General features: G+C 41.4%; 1 protein-coding gene across 1 annotated transcript in view; it reads right to left on the bottom strand.

The window, feature by feature from the left end:
- The window catches only part of FAT3 (FAT atypical cadherin 3), a 603,882-nt gene that overhangs the window by 24,305 nt on the left and 564,743 nt on the right, over nucleotides 1-14,834 (bottom strand). The window contains exons 20-22 of the mRNA XM_015585981.2: nucleotides 8,312-8,446; nucleotides 6,325-6,482; nucleotides 484-952 (exon numbers count right to left, since the gene is read on the bottom strand). Coding sequence (XP_015441467.1) covers nucleotides 484-952; nucleotides 6,325-6,482; nucleotides 8,312-8,446 — 762 coding nt within the window. The remainder of the gene's footprint in view (nucleotides 1-483; nucleotides 953-6,324; nucleotides 6,483-8,311; nucleotides 8,447-14,834) is intronic.

Below are 14,834 nucleotides of genomic sequence, written 5' to 3'. Positions count from 1 at the left end.
AGCATCTCTCCATTCTATTTCTATTCCTGGGGTGGTGAGTTCACACCCTGCCTTTTAGCTTCTAGTAAAGTTATATAGCTACACGTGAAAGGATTGCGTGTGGTTGTCAGACTGCTACCAATCATTCTGCAGTGGTGTGCAGGTGACTCAAGGGCAAACACTTAAAAGGGAGTCCTATCCCTCCAAGCTGCTGAGTCCTGGAAGGGTGTGGGGTGGACAGGGGACCCTGCAGCTGCCATAGCATCTCCCGGCTCCCGCAATCCCCATGCTGCGCCTGTGGAGTTGGGTAAACCAGACACCGCTGCAATTGCCAAGCTCTGTAACTTAGAAAAGGGGAGTAAGGAAGCTCTGCTGACATCTTGGGTGAATACTCCTCCTCTCTGGGAGAGCAGTTGGGTGGGTCATGCATGTGACAGCAAGGCCCCCGCAGGTCCTCCACCCCGCGCCTGCCCTGGTAGGGTGCCCCGGGCGCAGCGCACTCACCCCCGGAGGGCAAGCCGATGCAGCTGCCCCCGTGCTGGCAGGGGCTGCGCTCACAGGCGTCAGGGTAGAGCACGCAGCCCAGCTTCAGCTCGGTCAGGCCCACCACCTCGGCGAAGCTGCTGCGCTTGTTCTGCAGGGGCAACTCGTTGTTATTCAGCACCACTGAGTCCAGGCAGCCTTGGAAGCCGCTCAGCACCTGCGTGACCCGCGTGTCGGTCAGGCTGCGGATGTTATCGGCCTGCACCAGGGCCCCGAAGTAGATGGTACTCTCGGAGCTCAGCTTCTGGAAGTAGAGGGGTGCCCTGCGCCGCTCCACATAGCTGTCGTCCAGGGACAGACTCGTGAAATTGCGATTGAGCTCCAGGAAGACCGAGTGCCAGCTCCCGTCATTGACCGCGCGGCCCGAGATGCCCAAGATTCCCGGGCCACTGCCACAGTCCAACTGGAACCACAGCTTGCCGTCCACGATCTGTGCGGGGAAGGACATCAAAGCGCTGTTTAATATGCACCTGGCAGTTCATTCCTGGACACCCTGTTCCCAACCAGGAGGAGGGGAAGGAACAGGGAGACAGACCTTCCAGGGCACTAAGAGCTAAGGAGGTATAATCGTCACATGAATTCATGGAAATGCACTGAACCAGTCTTTCCAAAATACGTTTGATTCATGACAGACCTGTTAGAGACTATCGCAGCATCACTCACTATTACAAACGGAGTAGTTCTCTATGCTTCAGTAAGTTCCAGAGACAACTTGTTCTTAGGTGTTCTCATTTCTGCCTCTGTGGCTCATGGATTCTCTGGCACAATCTCTTTCTGCATAAAGTTCGCACCATCTCTTTGTGCATAAAGTTCACAGGTTCATGCCACATAAACATGTATATATGGAAGGCAGGGGGCTCTGTGAACCAGGTAGAACCCTGGGAATTTAGGAACGAGGAACGTAATTGGGGCTTTGCCTTCTATCACGCAAGTCATACAAGTCCTTGGTTGGCCTCTCTGTGTTTGGGATCCCCACAGAGATAACTGCTGTGGCTTATTTTATGAGGAGCCTGGGTCCATTACAGAATAGTTAGCCACACCACACACAGTTAGTGCATACATATTCTGCTCTCTAATGCAAATGTATGAATGTAAGACTGGAGACAAATATTTATTTTCTTTTCACAGAGCTTTCATGTGTAATCCATGCTGTTGCCTTTCTCATTTTTTTGGTTCAACAAAATGGACTGAACAGATATTGTAAATCATACCAGAATACTTGCTCAGTGACAACTCCTGGATAATATCCATATTTTCATTTCAATACGAGTAGTAAAATGATCAAATGTGACTTTGGGGACTGCCTTCTTCTGCACAGGCCGTCTGCTGCTATGCTCTGTGGCCGCAAAGTGCAGTCCCCAGTCTATCAAGGAAAATCTGGTGGTGAGGGTGCAATTCGTCTAAGGTTTCAATGACTATATTACTTGGTTCATTCTCCTCCCCATCCCTACCCCTTACCCCTTGGGATAATAACCAAGTTACAAATTCACCCAGGAGAACTGATGTAGCTCTGATGTACTCACATACATTGAAGTTCTGTAACTAAGAAACATAAAATTATCCCATACTAACGCTGAGCACAGTTAAGTTTCTTTCTTTCTTTCTTTTTTTAAAAAAATAACATTAGCAACACTACTGAATGAATAGAAAGCCAGAGGTCTACATAATCCTCAGCTTTTTGAAAATGAAACTCATTTGTATCTTCAAAATTCTCAGAGTTTGGAATTATAAGCCTTGTTTAGATGACGAACTGGAATGCTGATGACAAAAGCTGCCTTTAGATTAACAAAAGTTAATCTTTTGCTTTTTTGCACTATATTATGCCAGGGAAAGAAAAGAATACTTTCATATCCTCTTATAAAGGAAAATTATACTCTGATCATATTTAGTTTTTCTATCTTCAGAATAGGGTTTACCCAGTGTTAAAAGGATCTTTTAAGAGGACAAAGCTTTCTCAAATGAGAGGGAGAGCTATTTTCATAGAAATTGGGGTATGCATGAAACTGTAAGAAAAGTCTATAGCAATGATCTGAAATGATTTACTACGGTGGGAGAAACAGGCAATTTCTTCAATGAAATGCGTAATTCGAAGAGCGTGGCCCTAATGTGACAAAATATTTAGGTCTTCGGGGTTGTTTCAAATCAGTGATATCCTTTAACTCAGATCTTCAGCGGCTTGGGGCTTGGGAGACAACAAATGCAAACTGTAAAAAGTCATCTTGTAGAAAAGTAGACTTTGAGTAAAAAAATTTAAATTATGCTGCGAAGTCTCACTGCTTCAGATCCTTGGTGTGTGGCTCTAGGAAATGCACCATAATCATAAAACCCGTAAGGGGGTTATTACATATTCTCTAAAAGGGGTACTTTTTATAAACCCATTTTCAAGGCTGCCATTAATAGCTATCTGGCACACAGTAAGTGCTCAAAAATACGTTTTGAATGAATAAGTGAATGAATAAATTATCTCAGTCCTTCAAAATCTCTTCTTTTGATAAACACTTGTAGTACTCCCAACCCATTTGCCTCTGTCACAGGCCCAGATCCACTACTAGCTATCACTTTGGGCAAGTCATTGAATCTCTCTGAGCCTCAGTTTCCTCACAGGCAAAAATGTAGTCATTCATATCTATGCATGGGAGAGTGAGAATGAAGAATATATGTATGTGAAAATACTTTGTTAACTTTTAGGTATTTTATTATTATTATAATATTAATAATAATAATGTTAACTCACTTCTCAGTGATATTCTTATACAGATCTTTGAAGCTCTGGAATCTTGTGAGGAGCTTCCTTGTTACTCTTCTGATCTATGTGAGAAAGATCTGGATATTCTAAGTGGACTGTTTTAAAAACCAAATGAGCTTTCCCTCAGCAGCTTCCTTTCAGCCTTGGGGTCTTAAGCCAGCCTTGTTTGAGAATCATCAGAATGAAGCAATGTATTATCTGTAACACCCCCAAAAGATAAAATATGTGATATTTCTAAACTAACAACCAAGGACACGTGCTTTTACTATACTATTGAAGCTGAAAGACTGACATAGGGAAAAAGTTACTTGTGTTTGGCAAATCTCTCCCTGTGATCTGACATGTTTCTATTATAGGCTCGAGGAGAGCCACAGGACCAAATCCCACCATTTTCATTCTTGCTTCGGCTGCCAGGTAACTCAGAGTTATGCTCTGTGTTTAACTGAAGTAGCATCCCTTAGTCTAGATTTTTCAATGATGATATTCTCCCCTTTCCCACTTCATGGGCTGGCTCTTTGATTTTATTGCATCTGGTTGCTTATGGTCAACTTGGAATTTCTTTTGGAAGTAAATAAGGCATCAATGGTAAACAGAAGAATGAGCACCTTTATTGCTGCCAAGAGACAGAAGTGCTCCCTGTTCATGAGCTCTGTGGCCACTTCTTGAGGTCTCCACGCAATTCTGTAACTGTCTTCAAGGGGTGCCCTTCACCACATTGATTGTCTTAAGTACTTTTTAGGCTCTGCTCTAATTGGGAAAATATAAACAACCAAGAGTGCAACTTAAATAAAGCATTTCAGCGTAGTTGTTGAACCAAAGTATAAGGCACATACTGTACCTAAAGCCAATGAAATTAAATCTTGCATGAGGCTGAAAATGTTAAGCAAACAGATTCAAATCCCCTAAGTGGATATTTCTGGCAACTACGGGAGAATATCTGCAATAGTTCCGTACAGCTGTGCCCTGCTTTGGGCAAGCCCAACATATAAAAAGCAAACTTACAGAACAGACAGATTGGGGGTGATTATTCACATCACAAAAGGATTAATGGGAGGTTCTCTTCAAACAGCAACCATCCCTAGTTCATTAGAATTCCATTTATAGAAATTCAATTTATACAACTTTCAGAAACACTCTTGGTTCATGAACTACAATCTACCTTAGGAGCTAGAGTTGCCTAAAAAGGTTTAAGATTCTTTCCCGCCCCTCCCCCATCCCGAGGATCTGTACATTTTAGACATTTGCCAGTGAAGTATAAAATGACAAGCTCTATTTTAGGGTCAAGCCATCCAGGTCCAATATATTTTTTTCCTCACTTAAATTTAATGCTGTACGAGGGATTTGCTAATAGAGAGTAATTACCTCATAAGGATAATCTACAACCAACAGCCCTATCAGAGTCTGAAGGAGGAAAGAGAAAGGCCAGTGACACCCAAGCAGAGCCCTGAAGAGCTGGTACCTCTGAAAGGACAGAGCATTTTCCAAGCAATTATACCAACTCCCACCTCTCAGGGCTGTTTAGAAAGTGATCTCCTGACTGAAGAAGGTAGGGTGCTTTGGAGCCAGGAGGAAATAAAGACAGGACTTAGGTCTTTGCGATTCTCTTCTTTTACCATGAATATTTGATTTGAGTTAATTTTTCTCTAAAATTGCACACCCAGAGTGCACCTCTTATTTTCTTTTAAAAATACTGTTTTCTTTTCCAGAGCTGAAATTATTTTGAGTTGAATGAGTAAGGAGAGTAGGAGATTCCCCACAAAAGTAGTCAACTTTTAAACTCCAACTCCCTGGTCATTCACTCTTGGCGACCAAGTAATATCTGGCAATACCAGAAGTGGGCTTAAGTAAAAGTCCAGGTGACAGGGGAAGGCACTGGCATTCAGTGTCTTATATACTTTTCTCTCTCCAGGATTAAAGTCTGAACCACTTAATTGACTTGGATGTGACCTATCAAACAAAAGACAGAAGCTAGAAAGGTCTGCCATCATCCCAGTTAAGCCTAGTGATAGAATCCTAGGAAGGAAACACTGCCAGCCAATTCTATTTAGATGGACATTTCCCGCTGGACAGATGCAGTACGTCTCTAAACGCATTTAAAATGTGCTGCTATAGTAACTTGGTAAGAATAGCATTAGATTAAATATGTCTCCCTCCTCCTCCTTTTTCCTCCCAATACTGGAGGGCTTAATCTGGCCTACAGACACTCAGAGTGTGATTTTTTTTTTTTCTTCGATAAAATGAGTTGTATTGGCAAGACTGAGAGCTGTGGAGAGCATGGAGATTAATAGCACGGAGTGAGAGAAACTGGAACGTAGGTCCAGGCCTTACCACTTACTAGCTGTGCAACCTTAGGTAAATAACTTAACTGCTCTGTGCCTCTATCTTCTGCTTCACCAATTGAGGATGGTCATATATAACAAATTTATTATATTAACTTTATAATAAAAACCAAATGATATATGTAAAGCCGTTAGAATTGTTGTTTTCATGAAGGCACCAGAAGCTCAGAGCAGAATACAAATGCCAGACTTGCTCTATAGGAAATCTGGCTGCTTTTGGAAGGTTTCGGAGGCTGGGAATGATTTAAAAAAATTGGGCTACTTGGGTCATGATGGGACATATGGAATCTTCTATGCCTCAGATCTCCAGCTTCCTCCCTGAGCAAGAACAGAAGTTGCTTTCAGAGGTCAGTGGAGATAGATCCATGTGGTAGAAGAGTATACAACCAATCTTTCTAAAGGACCACCCCTGCTGTGGAATTGATTAGGAGATACATTCTAATGAACTGAGTGATTACAGCTCAAAAGAGGCCAGCCCTTGAACCCACTCTAGAGAGAGATGCCCCAATTTACCAAGAGCCAATTTTGAAGTTGAATGTACAAAAGCAAATGGGGTGTTGGCACACTTCCCAGTTCTGCTGCTGCTCCCCTTTGCCCTAAAGTCGGCTTCTGGTTCTCTGAATTTAAAAGACAAAATGATTTCGGCAGTCCCCAACCCAGGAGCCAAAATACTAACATGAGAACTGACTGCAGGAAAAGATAACCCATTTTAATTACCTTCAGAATTATGCAGGGATTTGCTCTGGTGTACATTATAATCCCGTTGCTTTGCAGCGTTCGCAGACGCAGAGCTAGTTTAAAGTCCTCTTCTTTGCTATTTTCAGAAAGCCGGTATTTGATGTAACTGTTTCCAGCAAAGCTGAGAGAAGTGTGTCCTGAAAAGACCATTATGAGAAGACACATATGCTTTTAACTTCCAGAAATGAGCAGGGACATATGAAATCACCCAATAACTACCAAGCAAGTTGATTAAGGACCATGGGAAGTTAATGAAGGCATTGAAGAGAAACCATTTTTGATTAAAAACTGGTTCTCCTTTCAGGTCACACTCTAATTTCGAAGTGAGAAAAATATTAACTAGTTGGATGCCAAAAAATCTTAGTTGTTTAATGCCAAGGGCAACTTGGTAAATTCTATAATCTGAATTTTCTTCATGTCACTAAATTCCCAGTTCCCACTTTCTAAAATTAGTACTATTAAAGGATACCCTTCATGTCCACCCCATCACTTAGGCACTTAAGAACCTTCAATGCCATAGAACAAAGAAGAGATATGCCATATTCCCCATATATATTCTAATGGCAAAGAGATGACTTAGGACATTCGCACTAATGTGAAAAAAAAAGGCACCCGATGTAAAGGAAGTCCATGTCATGTGCAGTCACAATTGTACCTTCAGGGTACAATTGTACCTCCCTACTCACATTGCCCAATTCAGAATTCACCCTTTCTTATTTATTTATTTATTTATTTATTTATTTATTTATTTATTTATTTATATATATTGCTTCCAACTTTTATGTTTTAACAAGTAAAGCAATGATTGAAAAGCTGTCTTGCTGGGATAAAAGGTGGAAAGTGTGGAAATATACCAAATGGCCAATAATTATGAACAATGGGCAGAAAGTGACACCCTAGAGTTCAGAGACTTGGCTTTATTGTCATCCTGCACACCCATCTGCTGTGTGCACAGCGTGTATGTTGGGGTGGGGACAGCATAAATATCTTTTAAGTCTAAGCCTTAGATAACTTCAAAAGCAAGTATACTGGTGATACCTTCAGTTCACGGGCAGCTCCATTCTTGAAACCAACTATAAAAGAGTTTTGGCTTCCATTTTTAAGAACAGTGCTTCTCTTTGCAGAGGCTGAATTTCTAGAACCCAGTGCTTATTAGCAAAGTGCCTCGCACATACTAGCCGTAATTATTTTTTAATCCCACTGTAATTACTATTACAATCATTACTCAATAAATATTTCTTGGATTCCAAAATTGGTGTCAGAGTACCTGTATTTTAAATATATCCTCTACCAAAAAGAGGGTTCTATTGGTACCCCAAATGAACAATACTCTTTTTAGAAGAAAAAAATGGTAGAAAATACATGAATTAAACAAAGTATTAAAATTGAGAGAGGATCATTTGGATTGAAATAACATACATCGTCATTATTTTTCTCTCTTTAAGACACAGAGATGAGCACCTCTCCTTTGGGGAACGCACACTTAGACATTTCCAGTGCAGAGTCTGCTTACTTGGCGTTCTAAGCTGGGCTTACCCTATGGAAGGCATACTGGACTGGCTCAGCCCTACCTTCTATAGATCTCTATTTTGTGGCTATGGACTCGTGCAGCCCTCTGAACATCAAAGGTTATGCCACAGACACCCCAACTCCTCTGCTAACCGATAGCCTTCTGTGTTCCATAATTTCACACCCTTACCACCCATGTGACACAACTGAAAACACATGTTGTGGTGTTCCCATTATATAAGGAGTCCATAGTCAGTGCATGCATCCTTAGCATAGGCTGCAGCTGCAGTAAACCCAAGTACATTCGAGGGTAGATGTTAACTGTGGTCCATTCTGAAGGAGAGTACTGATGCAGACAGAAGTATCTTCTAGAAGGGCTGGAGCAGTGTAATTTACTACAGGGAAAATACTTTAGGAATATGAATTTATATCCTCATCATTCCACCCCACTCTGCACCTGAGCACTCTCCAAGCTTTCCCGGTGGACACTGGCAGAGGAATGGTCTCCTGCTGGCTTCGTAACCGACACACTGCATGTCTTCTGGACATGGCTTCTCCATGCACGGATCGTTGGACCCCGGGCACAGTCCTCCTGTGACAAAGGGGGAACACGTATGATCAGTACAAAGGGAATCACCCTACACTCCAGAGAGCACAGGAATGGTTCGAGAGCTGGACTCTGCAGAGCCCAAGTGCAGAGACAGAGGCTGCACAGAAGCCAGAGGATCTGAATGGGCTTTGACCAGTATGGGTGCCCTTTGAACGTCTCTGCACCTGCCTAAAGCTTACTACCAGACTGAAGTCAGTTGGGTGCAAAGAGTAAACAGAGCTCCTCCTTTTAGGTAAGAACATGCTAAGGTTGTGACTGGACCTTCAACTTCAGCTGAAAAAAGATCACACTACATGGGTTCTGGTTATATTTCTTAGAGTGAGGTTCCTGTATACTGGGGCTGTCTGAATGCATCACTTGAGTTTAGATTTCTTCTCTATTCCTCTCCTGCCCTGAAAAAACTAGGGGTAGGCGTCCGAAGATGTTAGCTGTTGTTCCCAGAGTGGGGAAAAAAGACTTCTTTGAAGAAAAGTATGACTAATTCCAAATTGTGAAAGCACAACTCACATTGTTTCCTAATCTGTCCTGCTACATGCTATTGTATTGATTAGCTGTAAATGTGCCCTACTGCTATCAAAAATAGTAGAATTATCCTTGGCGAAGGAAGGCTTCCTTTCTACTTGTTCGATGTTCACAGCACAGTAAGATGAAAGGTTAATCCCTCACAGAGGAAATCCTGGAAAGCAGATTAACTGATTAAGGCAGAATTCAGGACTCAAGTGAGTTATTTCAGAACAACGGTGATGGCAAATATGGGTCTGCTGAAGGAAGTGCTCTTTTCAAAGGTCTTGGCCACTTCAAATGTAATTAGGCCACTTTCAGCCTGGTGAGAGTCTAAGTGGTAAAAGGACTACAGAAAAGGAGACACGAATTAAAAATAACCCACCACAAGGTTAGCAGCGGCCTGACGGAGCGCCCCTTCTCTGTGAACCCAGAACTTGCCAAATATCAGCAGCTTCTTTCCTGAGCAAGAGCTGACCCATAATCATACTTCTTTCCAACCAAACTCCTTCCCGTTCCATTAAGCATACTGCCACATAATACAGTCATTTTTTTTTTGTCCAAGAGAAAGCAAAATTTTACTCTAACTCCATACAAACGTTTTAAGAACTGTGATCCTTGAGAGGAGCAATATAAGTAGCACCAGCAAACTCAGAATTGATAAATCCTATTTTCCACTTGTTTAGAGCTTGGCCAAAGAAGATACTCTTGGCAATGGCCCAGCTTACAAATTGAGAAGATGAAGGGATTTTTAACTGAAAATTTAGAATGATTTCCACAAATGGTTCCAAAAGACATAAGTACCGTGAAATACATCTTCCGATTTTCATCCCAAGAAATCTTTATTCCTGACACTTATTTGTCGGTATTTATGGAACTTAAAAAAGCTGTCCAACCACCTCATAATCTGTTGCAAGAGGCTTGTGATAACCAGTTTTTAAATAACTTTTGGTGCACTCATTCAACAAGTAATTTTTTAGGGCCAATGAGGTGGTAGGCCTGGACATACAAAGATGAAAGAAAATGATCCTGCCACTTCCTTCCCCAGGAAACAACATGCAAACACACGATTACAATACATTAGGATAACTGCTTCGATAGAGATATGTGAGTGCAGTGGAAGTACCCGAGAAAGAACAATTGCGTTTCCAGGGAGAACGTCAGAAGTTCTCTTGAAGGGAATATTTTAAACTCAGGTTTGGAAGATGAGATCCTTTGAGTAACAAGGAACTGTGTTTCACGGGAATGAACCAACCACAGTTAGTGGCTTAATTGCATTCATGTGTTTGTGTTTTCGTTTCTTTGTGGTACGTTCACAAGTCTATCAGCTGACACTTTGCTGTTTCTGAGTGGTTTCCTTTCTGTTTCTTATGGCCTGCACACTTCTAGGTTGCTCCTAAATGTTGACTAGTTAGCATAAGCTCAAAAAATGCAAACTGAGCACTTGGAGGTGGCAATGTGCATTTAAAAAATCACAAAATGCCTCACAGCTAATAGATGTAACTCTGGATTACCTGGACATTTCCTTCCAATTAGACACAGAAACAGTAATTTATGTATTTAAGAAATCAGTTACATCCCATTCCATGGGCATGCCTCTTTCTATGACCTATTTTAACCAGCCTAAGGATAGCCATTCTATGAATTTCTACTACTCTGAGATATAGCCACATATATTACATTCGTAGTCTTTTCTACTCTAATGCAATGGCTATGTGGCTAAGAAACATTGCAATATCAAAAATCCAGTTTAAACGCCACTGTTTCAAAGGGGAGAAAAGGGTTAGATAATTTCAGACCCATGACAGCAAAGCAATTTTTGTCAACAGGAATTATGGTCACATTTTTTTAAAAGAGCTATAAGTGTATATTATATATAAAAGCTAAACACTGTATTTCAGAATAAATAAATATTTGAATACTTTTCCCTTATATCTACATGCTTAGACCTCTCCTTTTACCATTAGTCCTGCCTGGTAATTAGCACAAGACTTTTTATTTTATCGCCCATATCTCTTATAGTGGGTTAAAGCACAAAGTTACTTAGACTCACAAGTGGAGTTCAAACTCACAGTTCTTTTTCTTCTTTCCATATGTCATAACCATAGAACCTATATAATTAAATCCATTATATTAATGGATTATATTAGATCCAATCCCTATTATAAAAACTCTAGCTGGAGGATATATAAAAATATATTAACATAAATATAATACATACATTCCAAAATTAATAATACAAATATGAGACATATAATAATATGTATTTCTATTTGTTCTGGCAGCCATTGGCTCTGATAGGTTTTTTTTTTCTTTTTTCTTTTTTAATAGAAAAAGGTAAAGGGGACAGTTTTTGGCAAGAGATCTGTCTCTTGATGCTTTAAAAACCCTCTGAGGCCTCTTCCCCAGTCCTATCCGAGATGGGAGGAGCCAAAAACATCCAGTATCCAGCTGCTGCTGTCAGCTGGCTCTGCTCACAGACCACTCTCCTGTGGCTCAAGGAAGTACGAAGGCAGAGTGGAGTCTGGAGGTCAGTGTAAATGTGACAGTCTCCTTAGCTGGGGACAGAGGTGAGCATGTATATGCACAAAATGCAGTCTATTCTGAGAAAAACTTCTAGTTACTAAAAAACAGGTTTCACAAAATTAAGTACTTCTCATATACAATATTGTTGTTCTTCTCTCTTGATCAACTATGATAAGAAATTAGGGCCTTTCTGAAATATATATTGTTAGAGGGACTTGATCTTTGCATGCCAACCCTGAACAATGTTGTGTATCCCACAATCTCAGATATACTCATCTGGGTCCTAGGGACACATTCCTGGGGATAATGACCATCTTTCTGGCCAAAGCCTTAAATTCTCTAGCAACAAAAAATCCAGTATGCTTTAAATGGATGCTGAGGGGTTAACTCGTTTTTCAAAATCACATGTTTATGTCATCCGCTTTTCAGAGAAGTGCATATAGCTACTATTGTATAGAGCTTTATAGACCCTCTCTTTGGTGGCAGAAAGTTCTTCATCGGCTCTGGAGTACCAGAGAAGAGACAACAGTGTCAGTTCCCATTGGCTTTTGGGAGGAACTTTATCTTATTAACTATCATTAAATAATCTAGATTTAATTAACTTGTGCTGTGATCAGTGATAGCTTGGCGGGCGGGGGCTCCAAGCCTACATGCTCTGCATCTCCAGGCACCCATTACTCTGGTGCCAGAATGAGCATGAAGGGAGAAGGGTCCCACTTTATCAAACCAACTGATGCCATTTGTTGTATGGCAGGGCAGGGCAGAAGGAGGAGACATTTTTAGCAACTGTCAGAACATAAAGCAGGCAGAGAAAGCTCTGCTCCTCATTCCCAGGTCCCCTCTGGAAGGCGTGGCAGTGTAATAGAGAATGGTGCTGCACTGACAAGCAGCAGACCAAGATTTTGGCCCTGACTAGTTATTAAGTTTATTTACTGTATGGCTCCAAACAAGTTGCTTGACATCTCTGGGTCTCAATTTCTTTTCCTGAAAAATGAGGATGATTTTTCATAGAGTTGTAAGAATTAAATAGGCTAATGTATGTCAAAGCAATTTGCAAAGAAAAAAAACGTATAGTAAAAACAAATTACTTACAAGGTCTCCAAGCTGAAGACACTAGCTTGACTCTGAGGCATGGTACAGACCTGAAAGTGAGTATAATCTTTTCCTTGTTGTCCTTTATGGATCCAATTCATGATTTGTAAACTGATAGACAATATGAAATACTATGTGCATGGGAGGCATAAAATAAGACCTGGAGCTTTTAACTAATCAGCATCACAGGCCACAAGCAGCTGTAGGAGCACCTTTATTTACCATTCTGTCTTGGGCGAAGGTGTTCTTTTCTTAGTCTCTCCATGAAGAGAAATGTGCACACGATGCGGCCATTCTCTGAAACAAGGTTTTCTACTTTCAGAAGTTTTGCTCAAATGGAAATTTAGGTCACTCTCTACAGAGTTAACAACATACCATTCACCTGAGCAGAAGCTTCAGAGCTTTAAAAACTGCAGGGAGGAGAGTTAATCCTCTTGAGATTTATGAAGTTTCTCACCACTACAGTTAATGACTTGTTCCCTTCATGTCCCCAGAATTCCCACAGCCCCCTGGATTAAGTCTATGCCTTTAGGTAACACATTAGTATCTAGTTTTGATTAGCTGATTCAATCTCTTGATTTGTGTCTCTGCCTCATTATACTGGGAATCCAATAACTAATGGTAAATGTCCTGAATTCACACGCTTTGCCAAGATGTCATGTCTTGGCAAATGCCATATAAGAAACTTTCCTCTTAATTCCTGGCCTGCATGAAATTTTAAAACACATTCTCCCAAGGTCTCTTGGCTTTGAAGTAGTCTCTTGTGGTTCTCCCGGAAGCACAGAATCATCTGTAATGGTGTTTGTTTGGCACAGCCATACTTTCTGGATGATTTTGCTAAAGTTCAGTTTCATTAAAGATGACTTCTTTGGGGTAGTTGTGTGTGGGTAAAATATATGAGGAAATATCCACATACTGAGAAGCTGGGATCACCACCAGGGTGATCACCTGCACCGCAAACCTCTCCTGGCACTTTCGGACTCATGCGTGCTGGAGATGAGGGATCTGCAGAGACATATCTGCTATGAATCAAAAATGGAAACCTAGTTTGCAGAAGGAACCCGATTAAGATTCAGAGACAATATTGACAGTTATTCGAAACCACCGGGATTGGGACTGTTGACTCTCCTCTAGGATTTAGCATTGACAAGAGCAAGCCCCAGCCCAAGTGCAAATCCAATCTCAGATTTTTCTCTGCTTTTAAAAAATCATCAAGGCTAAGTTTGAAGTGTCTTACTGCCTTAGAGAAGACGTCATTTTATTTTATTGTGCTTATTAGGAGCACGTTACCATGGCTGCCATTACAGGCTCTGTTTACCAGTCTGACTGCATTCCTCCCCAGGAGTGCTCTGACTCCCCACCATCCAGTCCAACTGAGCTTTTTGTCATTTGCCCACTGCTGGTTCATGTTCCATGAGGATGACGACCACGTCAGCCTCACTTACCGCCGTATCTCTCCAGCACCCCAGCCAAGGCATGGCATAGTATTCAATTCACTTCTGAGTGAATGAACAAATGAAAGGGTGCCCAAATCCCTGAGCCTTTCTCTTCATTGCTCCCTCTGCTTAAAATGCAGTCCCTGCTTGACAAAGACCCAATAGGCCTAGCTGCATTGCTTCTAATGCCTTCTGTGGACTTCTATAAGTAGGACTGAGGACATGCCTTTGTGCCTATTCTTTGACCCACTTACAACTCTTTATTAGTTCCTATTTGTTTACAGCCAAGGAGCAAAGGAACTTCTGCTGTTCTTTAGGAAAGGAGGATTCAAGGGGTCATAACAACTATCCTTAAATATCTTATAGAGGAGGAGTTAGTCAGGTCAGGTTCTGTGTGGCGCTACAGGATGGAGTTGGACGACATTACAAGGATGCAGACTTTGGTGCACTGTAGGGGAGAAGGTTGTCCCAGGTCCATCTTGTGAGGTAGTGAGTACCTGGCACTGGTGTTCAAACATTGGCTAAATTGCTGTGCCAGGAGTATAGTAAACAGGATGTCTATCTATAGTAGGTAGGGGGTTCGATTAGGTGACTTTCAAGTTCCTTCTAAATCTGTGCAGATGTGGTAGGTATAATGGTTAGGAATCTCGGCTCGGCCATTTACTAGCTCTGTGAACCTGAGCAAATCAGTTGACCTTTCCAAATCTTAGTTTCCTTAACTTTTGAAGAAAGTTAATGATACCTAACCTTTGGGGTTATTGTAAGGGTTAAATACAATTATATATGTTTAAAAAAAAAAGCATGGTAACTGGCTG

Source organism: Pteropus alecto, unplaced genomic scaffold (genome assembly GCF_000325575.1).
Source record: "Pteropus alecto unplaced genomic scaffold, ASM32557v1 scaffold12, whole genome shotgun sequence".
Classification (NCBI taxonomy): Eukaryota; Metazoa; Chordata; class Mammalia; order Chiroptera; family Pteropodidae; genus Pteropus; species Pteropus alecto.
Note: the sequence above shows the minus strand (reverse complement) of the source record. Positions and strands in the feature narration are given on the sequence as shown.